General features: G+C 36.2%; 1 protein-coding gene across 3 annotated transcripts; it reads right to left on the bottom strand.

Moving 5' to 3' along the window:
• Nucleotides 1–14,171: 14,171 nt before the first annotated feature.
• On the bottom strand, nucleotides 14,172–18,761 carry LOC143553632 (uncharacterized). 3 transcript variants are annotated; one of them, XM_077043581.1, is made up of 6 exons: nucleotides 18,531–18,761; nucleotides 15,676–15,754; nucleotides 15,175–15,335; nucleotides 14,955–15,012; nucleotides 14,804–14,865; nucleotides 14,172–14,423 (listed from the first exon to the last, which is right to left on the bottom strand). In XM_077043581.1, the coding sequence occupies exons 1-5, from the start codon at nucleotides 18,753–18,755 to the stop codon at nucleotides 14,849–14,851; spliced, it is 540 nt and encodes a 179-aa protein (XP_076899696.1). In that variant the 5' UTR covers nucleotides 18,756–18,761; the 3' UTR covers nucleotides 14,172–14,423; nucleotides 14,804–14,848. The 3 variants fall into 3 exon arrangements, with proteins under 3 accessions (XP_076899696.1, XP_076899695.1, XP_076899694.1); XM_077043580.1 differs by having other exon boundaries at nucleotides 14,955–15,015; nucleotides 18,531–18,759; XM_077043579.1 differs by having other exon boundaries at nucleotides 14,175–14,423; nucleotides 14,955–15,018; nucleotides 18,531–18,750.
• Between the last annotated feature and the right edge of the window lie 5,896 nt (nucleotides 18,762–24,657).

Raw genomic sequence — 24,657 nt, 5'->3', positions numbered from 1 at the left:
TATAATTATAAAGATTTTATAATGTTTCTTAAGAAAGAAGAAACTTAGTATATATGTTCTTATGAAGAAGAAACGTAGTATAATGATAAAACTTCTTGGACTTAAGATCCAAGTATTTTATAAAACGAAATGATTATCAAGGTAATGATTATGCAAATAGACTAAAGGTCTAAAAGCTAGATTGTTGATCTAGCTTTTATAAATGGTTATTCTCGTACTATAAGTCCGAGGTAACAAGAAGCATACATCAGTGGAACACACTTATCATAAAAAAGGAGAATATGTCCAAACTCTTTACAACTTTATAAATAGTGTCTTTAATTGTTTACATGGGATTACGTATCCCAAAAACGTTATAAACAAAGGTAATCATTGGCCTTTATGATATCGTATAAGTTTTTCTGGATCCATACATATGTATGTAGACGGTAGGCACACTACACAACGCTTGATAATGCCACCGCCACGTTAGGCCGGAATTTAGTAATGTTCGAGTGGGGATTATCTTGTGTATATTTGTAGTAGCTAAGTGTTCTCGAACGCTGCGGTGTTTGTTGAGTGGTTTCAAGTAGAGTTGGAGTTTGTAATAGTTATTCGGATTTCATAACTTGATTATTTCATAAGCCACGTTGGGCCGAGACCTAAGAGATTGATGTTGATGAGATTTGTCTTCTTGTTAAGAAGTATCATCCTGAAGATTTTACGGAGCTGGAAATTAATATTTTATAATATCAATTGCAGAATTTTAATTTTGAAATGCCAAAGAATACCAATCTAATGGGTGTTTCAAGTATTTTTGATTTATGCAAAAGTCTTGTGGAAACTCATAAACGTGACACGACTATTTGATTGATAGAGTGGTTCGGCTAATCTTGACACTTCCAGTTTCTACTGCAACAACAGGAGGGGGTTTTCATCAATGAAAATATTCAAGAATTTTCTTCGCAATAAGATGTCAGATGAGTATCTCACGAATAGCTTGTTGGTTTACATAGAAAAGATATTGCTGAAACATTTGATTCGGAATCCATTATTAAGGAATTTAAAAAATCTTTAAGGTCAAGAAGCTTCTTTGTAATTCTTCTTCTAAGGTACTCACCCTTCCTCTCGGCTCTCGCATTATTATGAATATTTTAGGTATTTGTTGGTTTAAAAAAGTATCTACTTTTCCTATAAAATTTTTATTGTAAGAACAATCGTTTAAATGAATGAAAAAAAAATAGATGTATAGATGTCATATTGTTTGATCCGACACGAACCGAATCATCGACTAGAAAATTTTTGGGCCGGTGACTTCGGTCACTGTCGTGATGAACCCCAAGCTTCGCCACTGTTCGTTGGGTAAAAACTCGCTGGCGATACTCACCCGACATCTTCCCTCCCTGAGCCAAAGCCGAGGCCCTATCATGGTGTTCTAGGACGGCGCTACCCCACCCTCTCTGTGCCGAAGCCGATACCACACCTCGCACACCCTTATTGTATATGAATACAATTTTCTCTGTCTTTATATGTTGGAAATTAGTTACCCGTTTATTTTTCGTTGAAATAACATATTCATGTGTTACTTGTCTCCTTAGTTTAACCACTTCCTTTTATTTAACACATAACATACTATTTGCATCTATATCTATCTTCAGTTTACATCTCAAAAATTAGTTTAAGAAAATAATATACAACTTGTTGGTTATCTTTTATCATAATAAAACGATACCTAATTCGATCCAATAACTTTCTGTTATATGCTATTGGTTTAAACACTGCACCCGTTTATGACACAATTGTAGGATAACCGTTCACAAAAGTGAAAAAGAAAATAAAACAACTTTATTTTTAATTATAATATGAATTAGAGTTACAACAATGAAATAAATAAAAATGAAAACAAATATAGTGATAATTTATGTTAAGCAAAGTTCACATAAAACAGATTCGGGCTATCTAGGTGAACCCGTCTATCACCCGGGGTACAATAGCTGGCGGGATCAGCTAAGAACCCGAAACTACAAGTGGAACAAGATGTAAGGCCCCAAACCCGGTAGCCCTACTTTAACGTCGGATTTACTCATAAACACAGTTCTACAAATCAGAGTTCATTAAAACTTTCGCAGAAACGTTAACTTTAATCATTCGATACAAAATCATTTGATCTTTCTTGGAAAACATAACGTAAAACATTACATTTACCACGCACTATCGTTTACCACTTTGCCACTTTAATAACGAATAACGTTATGCCATTTTGCCACTTTAATAACGAAATCACGCATAGGCTTACCTTACCACGCACTATCGTCATGCCACTAACACCCTTACTAGACCCTTGCTACTTCAATCACACCCTACCTTTATTTGTCTACAACACACTTTATATCATTACATCATTTACGTAATAACCAAGTTCACCACAACATTTACACACTAATAACCACTTGGGGAGCATTCCCGAATGACGGTACGCGCAATATCCGAAGATCGTTCGCACACCGACTAACGATACCTTCCCTGTCTACACGTGCAATATCCGAATATCGTTCATGCACTAACTGACATCCATTCATGACATATATAGATATATCACATCAAACATTATAGCATACACTTACCACTTAAGGTAAGTGTATTCACACTTCACATCGAGTATGCACACAGCCCCAAAAACATAACAAGGAAGTGGGGCTAGAATCTCACATGAACTCGGTTACTTCTTCCGTTAATGGTTATTCCTTCTTGAGATGTGCACGACTAACTGTATAACAATTGCACGTATCAACTATTTGTCGCTACCTATATCGCGTTTTTAGTTTAATTATAACCCCCAACGAACGGGGTCCGGGGGCAGCGCCCCTGGCAGCAGGGTTCTAGGGGCGGCAGCCCCTAGCAGGATCAAGGGGCAGAGCCCCTGGCTGCGGTTGAGCTGCCAGGTCAGCTTGGAAAATTTTGATTTCCATTAACTGTCTTAACACATTTTCCATTAGGATTTTAAATTATTATATTATTCGCCATCACACTTCATATAACGAATTAAGCCTAATTCGTTATCAGATCACAGTCTAATTCGTTATCTAGCACATGATCTGATTCATTACCCAGCTTCGTTGTCCTGACTCGTTAGCTGATTCATTATCTTAGTCCGTTATCTGGTTCGTCATATCATCATAACGAATTGGACCTTTATAAAGAACTGGTCCTTTAACGAACTGAACCCTTAACGAACTGGGGGTTCATTCGTCAGTTCTTCCTTAACGAACTACTTAACTAATTGGAGTTAGTTCAACATCTTTCTCCTTAACGAATTGGAAACGAACTATGGCTAGTTCGTTAAGCTTTCGTTAGCGAATCACCTTGACGAATTACTTCTAATTCGTTAACTCTCCGTTAACGAATTAACTCTAGTTCGTTAATTTCCCGTTAACGAATTAGGGTTAGGTCAGAGAATGTCAGAAACATTCTCTGACTTAACCTTCCTCGTACCAGCCGCCTTTCCGGCGCCGCCTTTGCCGGAAAACCGGGATCTCGCTGGAAAAGCGAGATCTCGCTTATTTCACCACCATTTTCGCCGTTTTTCGTCCCGCTCGATCCAGATCTGAGCTAGGGTGACCCCTAAGCTCATCTTAAGTTCGGTCTATACCCGATTCCACCGGGATCTCGTGACTTTTAACGGTTTATAAGTGTCGGCTCGTCGTTTCGCGACTAGATCTAACGGGTTTGGATCTCTACAACATCATACTATCATTACCTCGGGTCGGGATCGGCTCTTCTTCGTGATTTCGGCTAGAGAGAGGAAGAAATATGAGAGGGAGCTAAGTGCGTGTTTTGGTGGTGTATGGAATATGTGTGAAATGAATGAAAAATGGGAATTTAAGGTTTATATAATTATGGATCATGGGCTTAAGCCCATGGTCTCTTCCTTCTTTCCCAAGTCCATAACCCATATCCATTACCCAACACTAGCCCGGCCCATACTAACTCCTACTTATTTAATTATTTCCCGCTAAACCGAGCTAACTTCCTCACTGACAATAAATAATTTAATTAATATTATTTTAAAAATTTCGGGATGTTACACAAGAGCGGGCGAGATCGAGAATGCTGGAACTTTTGTTGGATTTGTGTGTGTTTTCACTAATGATTTTTTCGGTGTTGTACATGCATATATGCTTTGCATATATGGAAGAGACTTGTCCAACATAGAGGTTTGAACAACACTTAACTCTAGGAGTTAATTCGTGAGCTAAATCTAAATTCAATGTAAAATTGATGGGACTTGAATACTCAATTAACTCATCTTATTAATGGAATTTGGATGCATACCCACGAGTCATGAATCAAAAAACAAACACCAAAGGCGGCACCCAAGCAACTCATAGCGGGCAAATTGTGCCAATAAAAGGACACATAACCCACATTGCTCCTCGTCCACGTGCCTCCCTAACGCGGGCACTCTATCACACTTGCAACTGCCATTAGTTATGTTTTTTATACAAGAATACATTTTTATACAAGCTCCCACTTATAAATCCATTCAAGATTTATTGTTTCGCTGGATATGGGAGAAACTCATATTCTATAGTTTCAAACACACAACTTATAACATCGATGTCTTATTCATCTTAACTTCATTTTAGACATGATTGGGTTCGATGGGATCCTTTCACATAAAAGACACACGTCTTGAATAATAAAATATTACTAAAAAAATACAAATAATTAAATACATGAAAAAATAATTCCACTAAAAAACAACAATTACTAATAAATTTAAATTAATAGGTTTGAACGTACAGTTATTCAATTACTAAGAGGAAAAGTTGTAAATGATCTCAATTATGCCCTATTGGCAAATAATAATCCAAACTTTACACTTGGAAGGTGACGGTCCCTACTAAAGGTGTATTTATGTCCAACGGTTTAACCAGAGGCGGACCTTAATAGGGACGGGGAGAGTTCGTGGCCTCCCCTGTTTTTGAGCTTAGAACTTGATATAACATGTATATTTTGATATGATTTACTAGGTAGTATAGTTAAAATGAGTAAATCATATAATAAAAATGGTTCATCAAGAATTTTTTTAGTCCGGCGGAGGTTAACGGCATGGCAATTCGATGAAGTTGTGTCTGTCAATGGTAGAAAAGAGACGTGGAAGGAAGAAGACAATAGCCTCAACAGGGGTATAAGGGTATTTTAATAATAGCACTCAAATCTAATATTTTTATTCATTATTTTTTTTAATCTTTGGCAAACCTAAGAATATATGCAAGAAAACAATTCTGACAACCACTCTTTCAATTTCATGCCCCAATGATTTATCTACACTCAAATTCTTTATTTATACTCAAATGTTACATGTTTTAGTATTAGTATTTAACATCTCATTTACACTATTATTTTATATTGAAGATGCTAGAATGCTTAATACAAGGTTGCGATACATATATTTATTTGTTTTGTTATGTTTATTGATTTTTATGATTTAATTTTTGTTATGTTTTATGCACCATTAGTTATTGGTAAGAAACAATATCAACATTATATGACATTCTAACAAAACTAAATTTGGTATTGACGATTCAAAATTTTTTATTAGTTTTGGCCCCTCCTATCCAAAAGTTCAAGTTCCGCCATTGTCTACAACTAAAGGATGGTTAACTCCGATATTTTGATGCTTACGACGCACCACCATTTGACCGTTGTTAGCTCTATTTACTTTTGTTGGCCCGTGCTCAAACCATCTAACACTCACCCATGCCATAAATTTCTGCAATTGGGGCGTTGTGGGACGATCATCACCGAAATATAAAGAATATTGAAGGAATGGACTTGGGTTACCGGAGTAGACCTCGGGTTATTAGTCTTGCTAAAGACGGAATGACCAGGTTGACTAGAAACACTTCCAGGGCTTCATGTTGTCGCGGGAAGTGTTCTGTCATTGTTGCTATCATTCATTAGAACTACGGAGCTTACTGGAATTGGTAACATATGGCCAGAAATCAACTGCGGATCTCCGATTTACCCTTCCTTTGAAGGTTCAGGCCCCAATGTTTTATTGTAGGAAATGTGTGGTTTCGCTGGGGGCGAACTTTGCCGGAAAACCAATGTTCACCAGAAGTCATTGTAATTCGCCGGAGGTTGGGATTGTAGTGACCGGTTCGCCATGGAGACTTGTCCTCATCATCGTTTGAGCTTATGATTGCCTCTATTATTGAACCTGAGTTCATTGTCTTCATCATGCAACGGCGGAACCTTAGCCATCAATGTCGCCAACTCTTTGCACTCCCTGTCTCTATTTGTGTCTCCCCTTCTCGTCTTCTCTCTCCATGACCCACGCTTTCTCCGTTTTCCCTTTGCACTCTACTTCCCTCTTGTTACCAGATATTATGCCACGTAATAAATTTTTTGAAAACCAGACGTGCCACGTTAAGCATCAGGCTAACGGAGTTAACCGACCGTTAGTTGCGAACCATTGGAAAATACACCTTACTTGGGACCACCAACAGCCAAGTGTTAAGTTGGGATTGTTATTTGTCAATAGGTTATAGTTGAGATTATTTAAAACCTATTTTCCTCAATATAGATATTAAGTTAGTAGGTTTAGATAGTTACATGATAATGTGTCCTATTTCACAAAAGATGTTTAGACAATGAAACATTTGTTTGGTTTGGGGCCGGCTCTGAGAAAGCGGAAACATATTTTGGGCCTCAAGTGAAATGAGTATTTTGTTGAGTTTAAACAGTTTAATTTTTAATTGGGCATACGTGGTTATGATCTCGGTTGTGTAAAAAATTTTGTATAAAAATAGGCTTAAACATGTCTCAAATGAGACTAGAAACCACTACCTTTCGGTTGAGAGTCATGTCAATTTGCCACCAAGCCAAATTAATCGTTATGTAATTTAGTTTAAACATTAAATATACACATTGTTTTTCATAAAATACATATAAATTTTCTACAAAAAATTGGCCTAGCAGGGTGTCGAGCCAGTGGCCGTCGACCACACAGCCCCTTAAGGGCCAGCCCTACAAGTTTGGTTCTTGTGAGATTGCGGCTAGGACGTAGAGTGATATATATCACTAGGTTATTGGACTTGGTGTTTCCGATGCAGAAAAATCTACTGATATTGTTTATTGGATTCACTGGGTGGTGTTATCAAAAAGGGTGTCGCTAAACATACCACCCCTCAATACCATTTTTATTGAATACACACCACCCTTGAACTTATTAGATCAATTACTATTAGCTCCTAACGTTATTTATATACATATTAGTCCCTACAACATTTTTTTCACTTAATAGTCTCCACGATATATATCAAATTAAAAACTATTGTAATGGAATGGGCGATAGAATGGAATGAGCGAGTAAATGGAATGGACGAGGTAACGGAATGGGTCATTACTATTCCGTTGACATGTTTGGTTACCATTTGGGGATGACATGAATTATTAGATTTTGGTTTTTAGTAAGCTAGACAAGCCAGAATAAAGTAAAAAATGGCAGTGAGTGACGGTGGGACGGTGGTAGTGGGCGATGAGCAGTAATGGTGGTGGTGGGTGGTGGCGGCGATGGGCGGCTATGGCGATGGTTGGGAGCGATTGTTGTTGGTGGCAGGTGGTGGGGATATTGGGTGGTGGTGGCGGTGGTAAGTGGCAGGTGGTGGGCGGTGGTGATAATGGTCATGAGCGATGGTTGGGGGTGGCAGTGGCGGGCGACGAGCAGTAATGGTAGTGGTGGGTGTGACGGTGGTGGGCGGCGGTGGAGATTGGCAAGAGCGATTGTTGGTGGTGGCAAGTGGTGGTGGTGGTGGTAAGCGGCGGGCGTAGGGTGGTGGTGGTGATGGCCGAGAGCGATGGGTGATGGTGGCGGTGGTGGGTAGTGGTGGCGGCGGGCGACGGAGGCGGGTGATGGTGATGGCTAAAGGCAGAGGTGGTGGTGGGTGGTAGCAGACGGTGGTGGTGGTGGTGGTGAGAGGGCAGTGGGTAGTAGTGGTGGAGGTGATACAGTTTGAAAGGGAGATGGAATGAAAAAAAAACATGGTGGTGGATAAAATGAATTTGGGGTGTTTTAGAGGGAATGTAATGGACATGGGAACGGGTGATTTCATTCCATTGACCAACAAACGCATTTTTTTCATTCCATCAAAATGGTTCATTCCATTCCGCTTTTCATTCATACATACCAAACGCTACATTAAGTTATTACTATTAATTTATTTTTTAGTAGTAATATTAATCTTTTTTTATTTTAATAGTATCAATATGTGTATATATATATATATATATATATATATATTCGTCTTGCTTGCGGTGTGCGCGTATAATGTATATATGTGTGAACCCTCGGGTGGGCAAAAGTGAAATTGCACTAATTGTGACATTATTTTACTAATCTCATGAAAATAACATTAAAAGTGACGGAAGGTTAATCAGACATCACGTGGTGGCATTGATAGCCGAAAGACAAGGGTACATGCACCAATCGGCGGTGTCCCGAGAGTTGAGTGTTGTGTGCCTTATGTCCAAGGCTTGATGCAAAACTACTATCGAGCCGGTGGTCTCAGCGGAAGCAGCCTCTCTATTCCTAAAGGGTAGAGGTAAGGCTGTCTACATCTTACCCTCCTCAGACCAACCATAGATTTGCTATTGGTGGGATACACTGAGTACGATGATATATATATATATATATATATGTATATATATATATGTATATATATATATGTATATATATATATATAAACAAAAACATAAAAATCCTACGTGCCGCGATGTGGTTGCTCCCCCTTTTTTTGGAATCATTAAATTTGCTTGATTTTTAAATGGGGGCTTCTCATGCATTTGACCCGAATTCACGGGTATGGGTCTTACCAAACCCAAATATTTCTTAAACGGGTTATAACATCTCACTAAAGTAAAAATTATTCTCACCAAATTATTGATGTGAAAATCCTATAAAATAGGATATACTAAAATTATATGATTTTTTTAAAAATATATTATTTATAATTAATAAACAATTTTATAGTAAAAAAATAAGCGGGTCTTGGGACTCACCAAACCCAGATAAATTTTAAACCGGGTTATAACATCTTACTTATTTGTGAAACCTTTATATCATCAAAATCTAAGTAAATTATAAATTTCATTAAAATAAATAAAATTAAACCCAAAAAAATATATAAAAATATAAAACGAGTAATGTAAAACAGCCCCCGTATACGGGGGATAAAAACTAGTGTATATATATATATACTAGGTCATGTACCCGTGTTTTACACGGGTTGGACAATTTTAAATTTTAAAAGTGATAACTTTTGATAAATAAAGTTGAATAATACATTAAGTAAATACAAAGTTAAATTATAACTACTATTCACAAACTTAAATATAAATCATAAATCTCTAAATATTTCTTTCGATACAAAATTATATAATACACTAAAACTATGGTAGCAAATAAAGTAAAATAGTATTATGAGAACATAAACGGTGCAATCGATACGAACCAACCATCAATAGAAGAAAACGTTCGATTAGTTGAAGAATGTACAGTAACGGAGAATCGATAAGGTTTTGATCGACAAAATTTGGATAGAAAGAAAGATATCGCGGTTACAGGTGAAAAGAAGGCGGGTCGGGTTCAATTAAAGATCCACATGTTTTTAACAATGAACCCATTAAATAATGAAAATGTTTAGTTTATAAAAATGTTTTATAACTAAATCTAACGTTTTTAAAAAATATAAATTACATTTTGTAAAAACAATTATAGAAATCATTAAACAAAAAATATATAAAAAGAACTTTAAAAAGTTTGTATAATTAATTGGAGAGAGAAGCGGGAAGAAAGAATAAGAATGCATAAGAGAATGACATGTGGTATGAGAAAACTTTTATTTATTATATAGTATATGTAAGATTTCAAATAAAAAACAATTGTTTTGTGGGATGTGTGAGAAAACTTTAAATAAAGTACACCACCTAAATAGAGTACTATATCATGTAAATAGGAAATTATACAGTTTTTAAAAACTAGCAATCTCAACCACTAGATCCTAGATCCAATGGCTTAGATTTATTCTTATTTTCTCACAAAAACATTATTTTTTTACTTTAACCCTACCATATATATATATATATTATAAATATATAAATATATATTTATATATTTTATAAATGATAGTACATCGATAATAATAATAATAATAATAATAATAATAATAATTAGTATTATTATGATCAAGGACAATAGACACAAAAAAGTGAGAAAACAAATTTTTAATTTTTAATTTAATATTTTAATGAGATGCCATAAACTACAATAATGTTATATGAAAGTAATATGTAAAATTCTTTAAAGGAAATAAAAGTTAAGAGGAGATAAAAAAAACTTTATAATTTTTAATTTAATATTTTCAATGAACACCATAAAATGCAATAAAATTTTATAGATGAGTAATATGTCAAATAAAACTTTTTAAGGAAATGAAACTTAAGAGGAGATAAAAGCAATAAAATAAAAAAATTTATAGTTTTTAATTTAATATTTTCATTGGACGTCATAAAATGTTACAGGGGAGTTATATGTCAAATAAAATTCTTAAAAGAAATGAAAGTTTAGGGGAGGGATATGACAAGTAGAGAAGTATGGTACGTTTAGTCTAATCCTATCAAAAATCAAGAAATGGATGTTACAAGCTATTATTATGAAGGCTTAGTTGGTGATGTGTAGGATGGAAATGGGTTGGATTTGGGTCGGGTTTAGGTATTCTCAAACTCATACCTGATTATAAAGTTCATCCCAAACCCGTTCCAAACTCGTCGTGTTTTAATCGGGTAATTACCCGTCGGATTTCGGGTTTTCCGATCAGGTTTCGGGTTTTTTATCAGATTTTGACAAAATACCCATCAGGTATACCGTCCCGAAACCCATCGGGTGTCTATCAGGTTTTGACAAAATAATGAAGTAAAGATGATTAAGTATTCATTGAGATTATAAATAAAACAAAATATAATCAAGCATTTAATGAGATTATAAATAATTTGTTATGTAATTTGGTGAGATTATAAACAATTTTTTATGTAACATGGTGTGTGGTAAATTTTTCCTTACCTATGTTGGAAACTTGAAATCGCATATGTACTCATTATTATTATATATAATAAAAGAGAAGTTTGGAGACGTAATCATGTGGTTGATCGACTTTTTTTTTTGCATTTTATTTGTTTTTGTTTTAAATTTGTGTCAGTTTGCTGTCGTAAAACGTGAGTTTTATTTACTGTTAACACTATCAAATGATTCCGGCTGAATTTGTATCAACTCGTGGTCGCAATGCGGTTTTTTCCATGCGAGTTTTTTTGTCTGTCGATTCTTGGCGAATTCGCGTCAGTTCGCAGCTGCAACACACGCATATTTTTGGTGTTCGCGGCCTTTTTTGTTTAAATATGTCAATTTGTTGTATTTTGGGTTTTGAACGAATTAACTTATTACTTTAATTTCGATGTCATAATCTGATACCGGCCGAACACGTGTCGGTTGACCACCACAATGCGTGGTTTTCTTTGTATGATTTAGTGTAGACAACGTCGATTCCGACCAAACTCACGTCAGTTTGCGAATTCAACACGTGATCTTTTTACCGGGTTTTTTTACCTGTTGATTTCGGAATCAACGAATTCGTATTAATTCGCAACTGCAGCGTTCGTATTTTTTTGTCTACCGCATTTTTTTATATCTTAAATTTATTAAATTGTTGTATATTTAGGTGTGGATGATTTTATGTTTTGCTTTACTTTTGGGGCCATAACCAAATATAACCGAAGTGTCGTCAATTCGCAAGCACAATACGTGGTTTTGTTATGTTAATTTGTTGTTTTTGAGTCTTAACAAAGTTTTTTTTAGTTATTTCCACTTTCGTAGCCGGACACCGATCGAATTCATCTAAACTCGCATTTGCACCACACGCTTTGATAAGTTGTACGACTATTAATAACATCAACCTGGCGCAACACGCCGGGTATCTACCTAGTTATCATTAACAAAACGTTTGATAAGATGTTAACTTTCATTTTCTTTATTAGTTTATTATACATGATGTTCACGATTAAGTTAGTTTTATAAAGTCTACACTTGCCATTAATATATAACAAAAATAGATAAATAAAATTATATTGGGTTACTCGGGTATATAATCGGGTAAACGTGTTTATGTAATCGGGTAGTCGGGTCGGGTAATAGAGTATATTACAAATCAAAACCGACAAAAAATTTCAAAAGTAGTCCCAAACCCTAATGGGACGGATATTACCGGTTTCAAATATTTCGAATTTTCCCATCGGATTCGGATTTCATTACCATCCCTAGTGATGTGGTGACTTTTAGAATATCCAAGAACGGGATAATAATTCTGATTCTATTATTAATTATTTTTATTTGTGGTATGTGAATATGAATCGAAATGTGAACAATAACTGGTATTGCCCGCAAAATCCAGTCGTAGCTGTCTAGTTGTCTTGTTTTTGGCCGTATAGCTTCTTGCTATGTCGATCAAATGATCTTTTTAATAAAGCTTTTGTTGTTCACTAATAAAATTTCGAGTACTTTCAAATGTGGGTTAACGGAAACTCAAGTTCAATGTCTACTTACAATACTTACGGGGACATTGGTGGCTCAATAAAGTAAGATGTAATCTTTGTGATCTTTAGTTTGATCTTGAGGGCATCTAGGTTTTACCACCTATTGGCCTTCGGACGAATGAGTTTTCCCCGAAACTAGAGATAACTTAAATACGCTTAAGGGCTCCGTACAGCTGGGTTGCATCAGGCGGTGGTCTTTTGTCATCGGGTCACCACATACGAAGTATCTAAGCATTCTATATGTAATGGTTGTTTAAATAATAATAATAAATTAAAATTTTGAATGAATATACCAGAGGATAAGTTTGTCTTAACTTTTATAATTGTGTATATACTGACTTATATCAACTTTCTTGAACAGTTCTTTTTCTTTAACGATTTATATTTTTTAACGGTAATTTAGATCACTGTCGGGTCACTGGTCACTAATTAACTCGCCCTATAGATATAGTATTTTCTTTAACTTTACTTAATTAAGGATGCTTGTCTCTAAGTGTAATAGAAGACAAGATAATAAAATAAAGTGGCATACCCGTGGGGTCCGTTTTTAGATTCACACATACTTTTCGTGAACATCATTTTCAGTTAGTTTCAATAAGTTTAAAATTCCGAATATATATAAGCTATTGATGTTTTTATAATTATTCTTGACTGATAAAGTAATTTGTATAGAATAATTAGGGATGGTGATAGGATGCGTTTTTACGGTCCCCAACCTCATCATGTCGGGATAAAACGAATGCGTAACATCTAAACTATAGCGAGATGGATGTATGATGATAACGATAGTTTGTAGCCCATTTCAGATTCAAGAAGAACATATAACATAGCTTGCTCGAAACCTAATACGCACATGTAACCATATCCGCATACATAAATACACATACCTCGCCTAGCTCTATACATTCAAGTATGCATAGGCAAGCATGTGTATTACCCATAAGGCTATGTGTAATGGAGGGCTACAAACTGTGGGATTTTCGACACATACCGCCACGTCAGCAGATGAGTGATTTTCATTTTAGGCGTGTACTGATGTTGTCGTCATGTATCGCCCCCTTTTTAATATTTTATTATTATTTTCAATATATACACCGACACAAATCTATGTCACCCCCTCCCCTTATTGCGGAGGGCGGGTGGGTGTGGGTGGGTGTGGGTGGGGGGGGTTATAAACCCATTTCGTCCTAAACTCTTCCAATTTGTCATCCATGCGTCCACTACGCATACTCAAACATACTTTAAGAAAAAATCAACTATTAGTTGATTTTTTCTTTTAGAGTGATGTAAAATGAATTGAGCAAACACTACAAAGATTCATTCTCTATCATCCTTTGTTTAGTTATTATATTCCTTTCGTTTGAAATCCATACTATATAAATAACCTATTAAACGTGATTAAGACGCTCCCATGTATTTTTAATAATATTTGGAATTACCCTTAATATCCGAGTGAGTCTTCCTGAGACAGGATTCAAAACATACATACTGATTTTTGACACTCTACACTTGATTCACCTAAGGCACATATATAAGCAATTTTAATAAAAACTAAACATTTAGTAACAACCGTAAATTGACAACGAATTTCGAATGCACAAACGTGTAATGCATCTTTAAATGCATTCATGTATGTTTTCCAAATGTATGCGCATCTGAAATGAGCCACCAAGAATAACGCAGTACGTACGGTCCTTACTAAATATTTAGTTCTTATATAAAACTGATCATATATGTATATACAGAAACGCTACACCTTAACCTATGGACCTACGCTTTTAATTCTTCACTATAACCTGCAAATAACAAGATTAGACCAAATAACTTATTAATTAGTCATGAAGAATCAAAATAATAATGAAAAAAAACGTTCCACGTCTTAATATATTTTTATTCTAATATCAACATTGCTTCGTTTATGAAATGTGAGTTCGTGCCCAAACACCATGCCATTTGTGTCAATCATAACCGTCTCAAAAATATTGAGACGGTTACTACACAAAGCAGTATTAGTGACTGTTTAACCGTCTCATGACGATTATGACTAACACAGATAGTCTAGTGAAATGTGTCTGATGGCTGAAGATGACGAATGTATACTTATAAATTAACTAAATAAACGAAAGAAATAGTTAAGGTGCGTGTATGACAACGTACCATTGGAAACAAAACTTACCTAATAACGCCGATTTCATTTCGACATATAGGTAGTAGTGTGGTCCTAGTAATAGAGTGATCCTAAAATCAGGATAAGAATAATGTACGTAAGTTACTGAAAACCTTCAACTTTTTGTTATCATGCATGTATTGTAACAAATTGATCATACCCTGCCACCAGTTTCCTCGTGAAGCACGCCCATCATCTTCTCCATCTTTGGTGTACTGCTGCTGCTGAAATCGCATACAGTTTTTTTAGTGTTTGTGACTGATGAAAACTACAACTCTTTCTGGTGGAAATTACCAATTTGTCCATATTTGACACTAGGGTTTTATTTGTTGCAATGCAAGGGCATTTTAGACTTTTAACTTATAAAAGGTATGACTTACTGTTGAGTGTGCAGGGGTGGTAATACGAGGATTCGTGTAAACATCTTGGCCACCATAGTATATTGATGAGCTCAGATGACACGGTTGTGATGTTTCCTGCTGATAAAACCGGCTCGTGTCCGTCTTAGGATTCCGACTCCTGTCTTCATTATTTACAGAATCTAGATGGACAAAAATACAAAATGGGAGATTAATTAGGAAGAGTTTTTCGGTAAGTAAAAGAAATTTGTCTTTCAAAAAATATAATAGTAAGACCGTTCAAATCTGATAGATAAGCATCCATATTAGTTTCTGAATGCATATAGATTACAAAATTTCAAATTTTATATATTTTAAGATTAATAATATGGTTATTCTGTAATACAACTTATAACCATTTGGGTTATTCTGTAATACTAGCAAGTTAATTGAATATAAGTATTAGCGGTTAACCCAACTCAACTAGATAAAAGAATAATAATAATTCTGGTACAAGCTCAAAAATGAAAACTGAAGTCTTACGTATGGTTGAACATTGTTCGGTTGAGGAATCACAGCACTTATCGGTCTCTACAGAGCGAATATGGTCCCTTGTATGTACCTGTACATAAACAAACCAACACATATATACACAGTAAAATGCATGACATAAATAAGTATAAAATTATGAGAACGAAATTGTAAATAAACTTTTTTACAGTGAATACGTATAAATATAAATATAGTACTGATAACTAAAAGAGTTTTGAGGGCGGTTAAACTTATGAAACGCCTGCCGGATCTAAGGGACCCCCAAAGTGAGCTCCTTTTGTTACGCTCATGCATGGGGGTTGCTAAGTTAGTGTTTGGGCTCCGGACCTGTCAACCTGAACATGTCAAAGAGGCTGTGTCCATCTTTGATACGGGCATGCGGGGGCAATTGAAGATATTGTTGTGTGTGGAAGACCGCATTTTGGGGACCTCCAGTGGAGGTTGGCTTCCTTCCCTATGCGTTGCGGAGGCTTAGGAATTTTCTCGGCTAAGGATGTCTCCGCATATGCATTTGTGGCTTCCAGGTCTCAGTCGTGGAAATTGCAAGACCTCGTCCTCGAAACGCTGGTGTTACGGGGGTAGATCCTGACTACTCTTTTGCACTTGGTAATATTGGAACAACTCTCCCGAACCTTGATATAGGCAGTTTTACTGATAAGGAGACCGCCCCCAAGAAACCTCAACAACCTTGGCGAGTGCTCTTTATGGTAAACACGTACATGATTTGGAGGAGCGATTCGATATGACCCCGAGACAAAAGGTAGTTTTAGCTTGTCTCAAGGGGCTTCATGCCCAGGATTTTTTGACTGTTGTGCCCATTGAAGGTCTTGGGCAACGGATGTCGGCAGTTAAATACAGAGCCATTCTTAAATACCGGCTTATGATTCCCATTTTCCCTCCAAATGAATTATGCCCCATTTGTAAAAAAGCTTGTTTGGATAGATTCGGTGAGCATGCCCTCCACTGTAAGGAATTGCCGGGATTCAAGTATCGTCATGACTGGGTTAGAGATGTGTTATGGGATGTGCTTAGACGTGCCGGGATCTCAACCAAGAAAGAGGCACCTGTTAACTTTTTGACTTATCCGCGTGAGGGAAGATCTACCCTGCGTCCTGCGGATGTTCTTGTGTTTGGCTGAGCAGGGGGTAAGCATGCGTGTGTTGACCTCACTGGGGTGCCCCCGTTGGTGGGGCTGAGAGACAGTGGCTTCGTACCGGGACAGGCGGTTTTGAGAGCGGAGTCTAGGAAGGTTGCTAAGCATGAGACATTGTGTTTGGAGAATCAGCACATTTTGATTCCATTTGCCTTCAACACCTTTGGATCCCTAGCTCCCGAGGCGGTTCGCTTCTTGGAGCGGGTGCAGAAGGTGGTCCACAGTGACTCGGAGAGCCCGAGGAACCAAGGATTTATATTTAGTAGAATAGGCTTTGCGATTCAAAAGGAGATAGCGGCGCAGCTTGTTGCTCGCTTACCCATTATCCAGATGTAGTTCGGTTTGTATTATATATAAAAGGATCAATATTTACTGATAACAATAATTTAGGTTTATTACAAGTCCATAAAATAGTAATTATATTAAGGTTACCGGTTTTAACTTTTAACTTTTAGTTATGACAATAGGTTGATATTGGTAACAATCAAGTCAAAGTTCTTAGACATGTCAAAAACCACCGCAATATTTATAGCCAGACATAATTTTCGTTGAATAAGACATTATACTGGTCCACTGGTTGAAATAACTTAAAAATTCGGGATAAGGTTATAAATAAATTATTAAAAGTTTAATATATAAGTATTATAGAAACAAAATATTAAAGTACTTTAGTTTTTCATATATGTAATGTTAACAAACATTTTAAGAGTAAACACACACCCTTCCAAAATTCATTTAGAGTATCTATTATGGACTGACGCCCCTAGTCAAGTTGACCGTTTACGCCCAAGAGCACCGCGTCTCGAGATTTAAAAAGAGTGTCCTCAAAGGGGGCGCCGGCCCACTAACGGTTTTCACTTTAGATGGGTGGGGTCATCTTCTCTCCATCAGTCACATAGAAATACACGTGTCTTTATTTATTTTTTATTAAAATATTATTTAAATCACAACATAATAGTTTAATGGTGAATTTGTTAAAAAAAACGGTGAGTTAGTTGAATGCATATTGGTGAATTTGTTAAAAACAACGGTGAGTTAGTTGACTGCATATTGATCACAACGTAAAATTATTTTTTATAGTTTTTTATTATTATTTTAGGCCTAGCAGGATGAGGCTGGTGTTGATCAAACACCCTCCCTCTTTAAAAGCCGAACTTATGGATAGTCTTGTTATTCATTTTGTAGGACTTGGACTTGCACTATTTTAAAGAGGATGTAACATCACGCACCGCTAGACCAAGAGACCGTCACCATTTGTAATATTAATAAACTATAAAATCTTAATAAAAAATTATAAAATGAGATTTTGGAATGAGAAAAAATATAAAATAGCTCCAGTTCGGTTTTGAAAACACTGAAAACAAGACAAATCAGCAACCGATAGCCATAGCTTAATTTTCCGGGTCATCAATTAAATATTTTTCACTTATAACACCATCAAAACATTCGATCACCAAACTTAAAGCTTATTTCTCGATAACAATTAGAAGTTCATCATTAATCTGTTACAAATACTTATTCTGATCCAGATAATATCTATACGTTCTTATTTCTCAATCAAAACTCACATATATCGGCTATTTCTGCAACCAGCCACCATACAAATCAGAAAAAACAAAAACTAAAAAGCGGAATCTCTTTTATGGCTAAAACACAGCGCCGAAGCAGTTAAAAAGAAAATTAGAACACATACCTTTGAAGGAGGAGGGAAAATGGAATTGAAAAGACCAGAAGAAGATGAAGCTGATGGATCCTTTGATCCAAATAGTTCATTTGTGAATGAAGATGAAGTCGAATAACTTGTTGCTTGCTTTTTGTGTTCCATGGGTATGAAGCAGATAAATATATGAAACAGAAAGAAAGAAAGAAAGAAAAAAGATGGAGAAAATGTGAAAGGAGGGCGGGGAACTGCAACCATTGGCCTGTGCTCATTATTTATAAGCCTAGTCTTGTACAAGTTTTGAGGCTAAACATACAAGTTGTACTTTAATGATTCTTCATAGAGAAAATTCTCTACATAGTCCTTTTTAAAAGAGAGATTTTGAAAATAGTCCAAAAAGTTTTGCATTCTCAAAATAGTCCTCTCAAATCTATCTCTCACGTGAGATTGGGATTCGTGACATGAGTTTTGGATATCCTATCACACACTGACACGTGTCATTTCACAGATAAAGTTTCATAGAAATTTGACTTGGCCGATAGATTTCAAGTCAAAATAGTTTACTGAAAAACCATAGGTTTGGAATGAAAGTTGTCCGTCACGTAAGGTTTCGAAAAAGATGATTTTCGCGTTTTTTTGAAATGCATCTCCTCGGACGCATTTCAAATGAATTTTGTCTATTTTTGCATAAAAAGACATGTTATCAAAAAAGATAGATTTTGTTACAAAGTATTTTAATTTGATGATTTTTTGATGAAACTTATCTGTTTTTGCATAAAAAAATATATATTAGAAAAAGTAAATTTATCCACCCACCGCCATCATTCACCACCCACCGCCATCACAACCACCACCACCCACCGCCATCATCAACCACCATCGCCATCATCCACCACCACCACCACCCACCCACCGCCATCATCAACCACCACTGCCCACCGCCATCATCCACCACCATCACCGCCCACCGCCATCATCCACCACCATCACCGCCCACCGCCATCATCCACTACCGCCCACCGCCATCATCTACCACCGCCCACCGCCATCATAACCACCACCACCCACCGTCATCATAACCACCACCACCCACCGCCATCATCAACCACCACCCACCGCCCACCACCATCATCAACCACCACTGCCCACCACCATCATCCACCACCATCACCACCACCGCCCACCGCCATCATCCACCACCATCACCACCACGCACCGCCATCATCCACCACCACCCACCACATTCTTAACACTTTCCATATTTTTAAAATTTTTTTAAAAATCATCTAAGGAGATTAAATTCGTTGGGAAATTATCGTTTTTTTAAATTTTTTTGAAAATCATCTTAAAAAATTAAGTTCACTGAAAAAGTATCGTTTTTTCCATCTTTTTTGAAATTTCACGTAGTAGACGTAATTCATTTGGAATTTGTCCGAGGAGATGAATTTAAAAAAAACACGGATAACGATGACTTTGAAACCTCACGTGACGGACAAATTTCATTCCAAAACAATGGTTTTTCATAAAACTATTTTGACTTGAAAACTATTGGCCAAGTCAAATTTCTATGAAACTTTATCTGTGAAATGACACGTGTCAGTGTGTGATAGGATACCCAAAACTCACGTCACGAATCCCAATCTCACGTGGAAGATAGATTTGGGAGGACTATTTTGGGAATCCAAAACTTTTTGGACTATTTTCAAAATTTCTCTCTTAAAAAGGACTATGTAGAGAATTTTCCCTTTTTCATATCTAATTATGAACCGTGTCTCATACCTCCAAGCCCTGACCAATACTTGTCGGGTATGCGATTTGCAATTTTTTTTAACGATAATCTTTTACAGCTGAAAATTTAACTAATCTTGTATTTGTAAAGATTTTAAGGGGCTAGCTAATTAATTAATTGCTGGATGTTAGGTATACCCCGTTATTTATTAAAAGTTACATGCTGAGATTCCGATCTATATATATTTCTATTGTTTTATGTTTCATAAAATTTTATTAACCATGAAATTAGAAATATAAAGCTAAAAAGTAAAAAGTTACTGGATAGTAGATTGCTTTATCAACCCAAGAAGAAAGGAAAATAAAAGTGAATGGAATGTTATTAGTATGATCTAGGTAAACTGGTATGTATCTTTTGCTAATAGCTAGGATCTAGTATTAAGTAACAAACTTAAAATGTTTATTATTTACCAATTTAACTAAGATGAATTAGTGTTAGCATTCTTTTTTTGTTAATTGATATAGATTTACAACCTTTCATTTTAATTTCTTTTAATTATTTTTACTAATGTATGCATTTTAAAAAAATTATTTATATCTTATTAATTCATAAAATATGTTTTTATGTATATTATTAAATTAACTTTTTTGTTTTATTTTTTAACCATCTGTGTATTACACGGTCTCTATCCTAATTATTACACTACTTCGAGATATGTCCCGTTCATAAGTCAGGTTTGAAAGAAATTGTAATTTAATATTTAATTTGGTGATGAGACATCCATCTCCATAATATAGATCAAGAACACCATGTATTGTTTTGTTTATAAAAAAAATAAGCTTTTATTTGTTTAAATCTTACCCGATTCTCTCTAAAACACTAAAATAGTGGGTTCCATTTGTTCAATCAACATAGAACATCATTCCAGATTATTTGTGCCATATTAAAGACCATCAGTTAATTAAGTCCCACATAAGTTTTAGTGTATGTACTAAGATCATAAACTAAAAGTCACAAAACAATTTGTTACACCGATCGGTTCGAGTTAAGGACAATGTTTAATATGTTCTCAAATCCCGTAAACAAAACATTATATTTACTTGTTAAAAAATCATGTTCTATTTTTTGGTCTTGTAGGCGCAATCAATTCTAGAGAACCCCCCCACCCCCCCACCACAAAAAAAAAAAAAAAAAGGCTACGGCATTTAGATAATTTGGTTATGAAACGTGGGGCTTGATACATGCCCACAAGATGGTCCACATACATGCCCATATGAGAGGGCTAGCAGTAGATTTGACGTTTCACTTAATTTACAAAACATTCACAATAGAACTTCATATTTTACCCTTTCTCTGATGCACATAACCCTTACAACATTATTGTTTTGGATAAAAATCTACTAAGGACAATGTATCCAAATCCGTAAAAGTGAGATATAGTGCTATGCTAATAATAACGATTATATGAATGAAAATGGAATGAACACGGTGATTTGTTGCGAGAAAAAACCTTTTGACCTTGTTCAGATCAAAAGAAAAAAACCCCGGGTGATGACAACTCGTCGATCACCACTTTATTAATATAGAAAAAAGGTTACAATGGTTTGGAGATTGTGATCGATATTACAAAGTAAGCTAGTGTGTAGAGAGAATTATTGAATCTGCTCTAGTGTGTGTGTGAGTACAAGTGTTTTTTAACCGATCATATCTCGATGTTTATATAAAAAAATACATTCAACAAAAAGTCCTAACTATCCGCCACTATTCCACTATTCCTCCAACGTTCATTGACCACGTGCTGGTAGCTTCTAGTAGCGAAATTTAAGGTAGACCAAGTCACAAAGCCGTTACTTCTGTTGAACAACAACCTGCATACGTGAAACAATTGTTAACAATACCAACCTGTGTGGATCCTTAATCCTTGACACGGCTCTGGAACTCTTCAGGAGGATAACTGATCCAGATACATCTTCAAGGATAATATATCCTCAGCAGAGAAAATATCAGTCCTAACAATTGCCCCCAAAATGGTGGATGATAGTGGAACACAGCTGTCATTTTGAAATTCAAACCTTCTGCGAAAACTGGATGATGGGACGGTTTGCCAGAAATATTTACCATTTAGCCCTCGAGATAATCATAACCGCCTATATATGTCGTCCTATTGTTCTTTTATTATCACATATTCAGGCGACATAGCAGGTATCCTTCTTCCCTTTATTCTTTTTCTTTGATAATTATGTCTATTACTTCATCTTCTTTACATCCTTCTAATCCTTCCGAACAATCCTCCGATGACTCTGACTTATCGGAGATGGAACCACAAAACCTCATAGCAAACCCTTCTATCGAGATCTACAAACTCACGGACCCAGAAGTTGAAGAGTTTCGTCATTTGTTTCCGCCAAAAACCCTTTTTCGACCATACGAATCCAGCATCCGTTGCGACGTATTCTCAAAAACTTGGGTGTGTTTTCCGGCTTGCCCTTTCCTTATCGGCTACAGTTACTCGTTTCCTTCCTTCACACAAAGCTTCTTCGATTCCACAGGCATGTCCTATATCCAGGCTATGCCAATGCTTTGGAGAGTGTTGGGAACTATCGAACGGATTATAGAAGATGAAAAGATTGAATTCGGCCTTCCCAAGCTATCCTATCTGTACACCCTTACTACCCACGGTCCAGCCCGATTCCTTTTTAAATCCAAGCCTCGACAACCTCATCCTTTGCTAAAGGTTACTTTGAATGACTCCTTTTGGAGAAATCAGTTTTTCTTCGTGAGACGAGACTCTATACCCGGTGGGACTGATCTTCCTTCAAAGTGGGTTAGAAAGGGTAGGATCCTGGATCCTTAGTAACGATAGGATCCTTGATGATTAATCTAACTTTTTGTCTTCTTTTGCAGTTGAGAACTTTGCTTCATTGGCTAAGTTACCTGGTACAGAAGAGAAAACAAAGCGGTTCCTTGCACTGGATACCGAAGTCAGAACTTTTCAAGCCCGATTCATCGAAGCTTTTTATGAATTTCCTCAGATTCCGACATGTCAAGTAAGTTTCAATATAACAATTTTAAAAGTAAGTAAAATTAGAGGAAATACTTATCTGTTTACTTAACCTTTGTAGGCGCCAAGAAGTCTCAGAAGTCTGCTAGCAAGTTTTCCTTGGAAGACATTGACAACATGATCACTCCCCAAGATATCAAGAAAGAAGCGTTGAAGGCAGCCACTAGTTCCGAGCCCAAGGCTGCAACGACTAGAGCTAACTCCGCGACTTCAAAAAGAAAGAGGTCCTCCGATCCCGAAACCCATTATGACATAGTCCTCTCTGTAAGTATCCTGTATCCTGCTGTGTTGAATTTACGGATCCAATATCCTTCTAATCTTGAATAAATGGTTAATTACATGCAATGAATGCTTTCAAGGAGCATTATGAAAAGATTGTAGGCCAGATGAGTGACAAGCTATCTGGGTTAGGGAACGCGGTGGTCAACAAGGACAAAGCTTTAGCCCAACTCAAGAGACAGCTCAAGGATCAGGTATCCACAGCAGATGCCCAGCGTCAAGAGGAGGTCAAGCAAGAAACGGAGGAGGCCAAGATGTGGGCGGCTAGGTCAGTGCTGCAAGCGAGGATCAAGATGGCGATGGAGGTCGATGATCCCGCTTTTGATAAGGCAACCTGGAACATGCAGAAATGGAAGACTACCATGGCAGCTCTCGGCGGTGAGGAAGATGTGGAGATGTCTGAGGGGAATGAAGCTGGTACGAGTGGAGCTAAGGATGTGGATGAAGCTGGTGAAGGAGCAGGTGCTGCGGAGGGTGAGGATGCAGCTTAAGTGGGCGATGAATGATAAAGAAGACAAGGCCCGAGCCCACTTTTTTTTATGTTGATGATTTTAAGGATAATTTGGTTTATAATAAACAATAGTAAGTAGGGTTTAAGGATCACTGATCCTCTAGACAATTTTCAGGGGTATCGAAGGTGGATGGATCCTCTGTTTATGGGGATGAAAACTTTGGTGCCCCTGTTCTTTATTTTCCTGCACTTATGAACAATTAGTACTACTCACTTAACCCGGGTGGATGGTCCATCTTTTGCATGGTGAAATTCGGATTAAGGATTTTGGATAAGTCTAAGCGACTTATATTAATGATAATCTAAATCTTTTGACTATTTGCTTTGTTACTTGTTATTTTGAAAACTTATTTGATATAGTCTTAGTCTCGTTAAGAATTTTAAGGAATAATACTGAGTAAAAATTTTAGGATAGAATATCCTTAAGAAAAAGTGATTATGGTAATTTCTGGATATGATATCCTTAGAAAAATAATTAAAATTTTTATGATAGAATATCCTAATTGAAATAATTCAAAGATGTTAAATATTTAAACCAAAAGATTTATAAGGATTCTAGCCAAACCAATATGAATTTAAA

This window comes from Bidens hawaiensis, unplaced genomic scaffold (assembly GCF_021521415.1).
Source record: "Bidens hawaiensis isolate Kalapana, Puna unplaced genomic scaffold, B.hawaiensis_p1.1 tig00017344_1, whole genome shotgun sequence".
Lineage (NCBI taxonomy): Eukaryota > Viridiplantae > Streptophyta > Magnoliopsida > Asterales > Asteraceae > Bidens > Bidens hawaiensis.
Note: the sequence above shows the minus strand (reverse complement) of the source record. Positions and strands in the feature narration are given on the sequence as shown.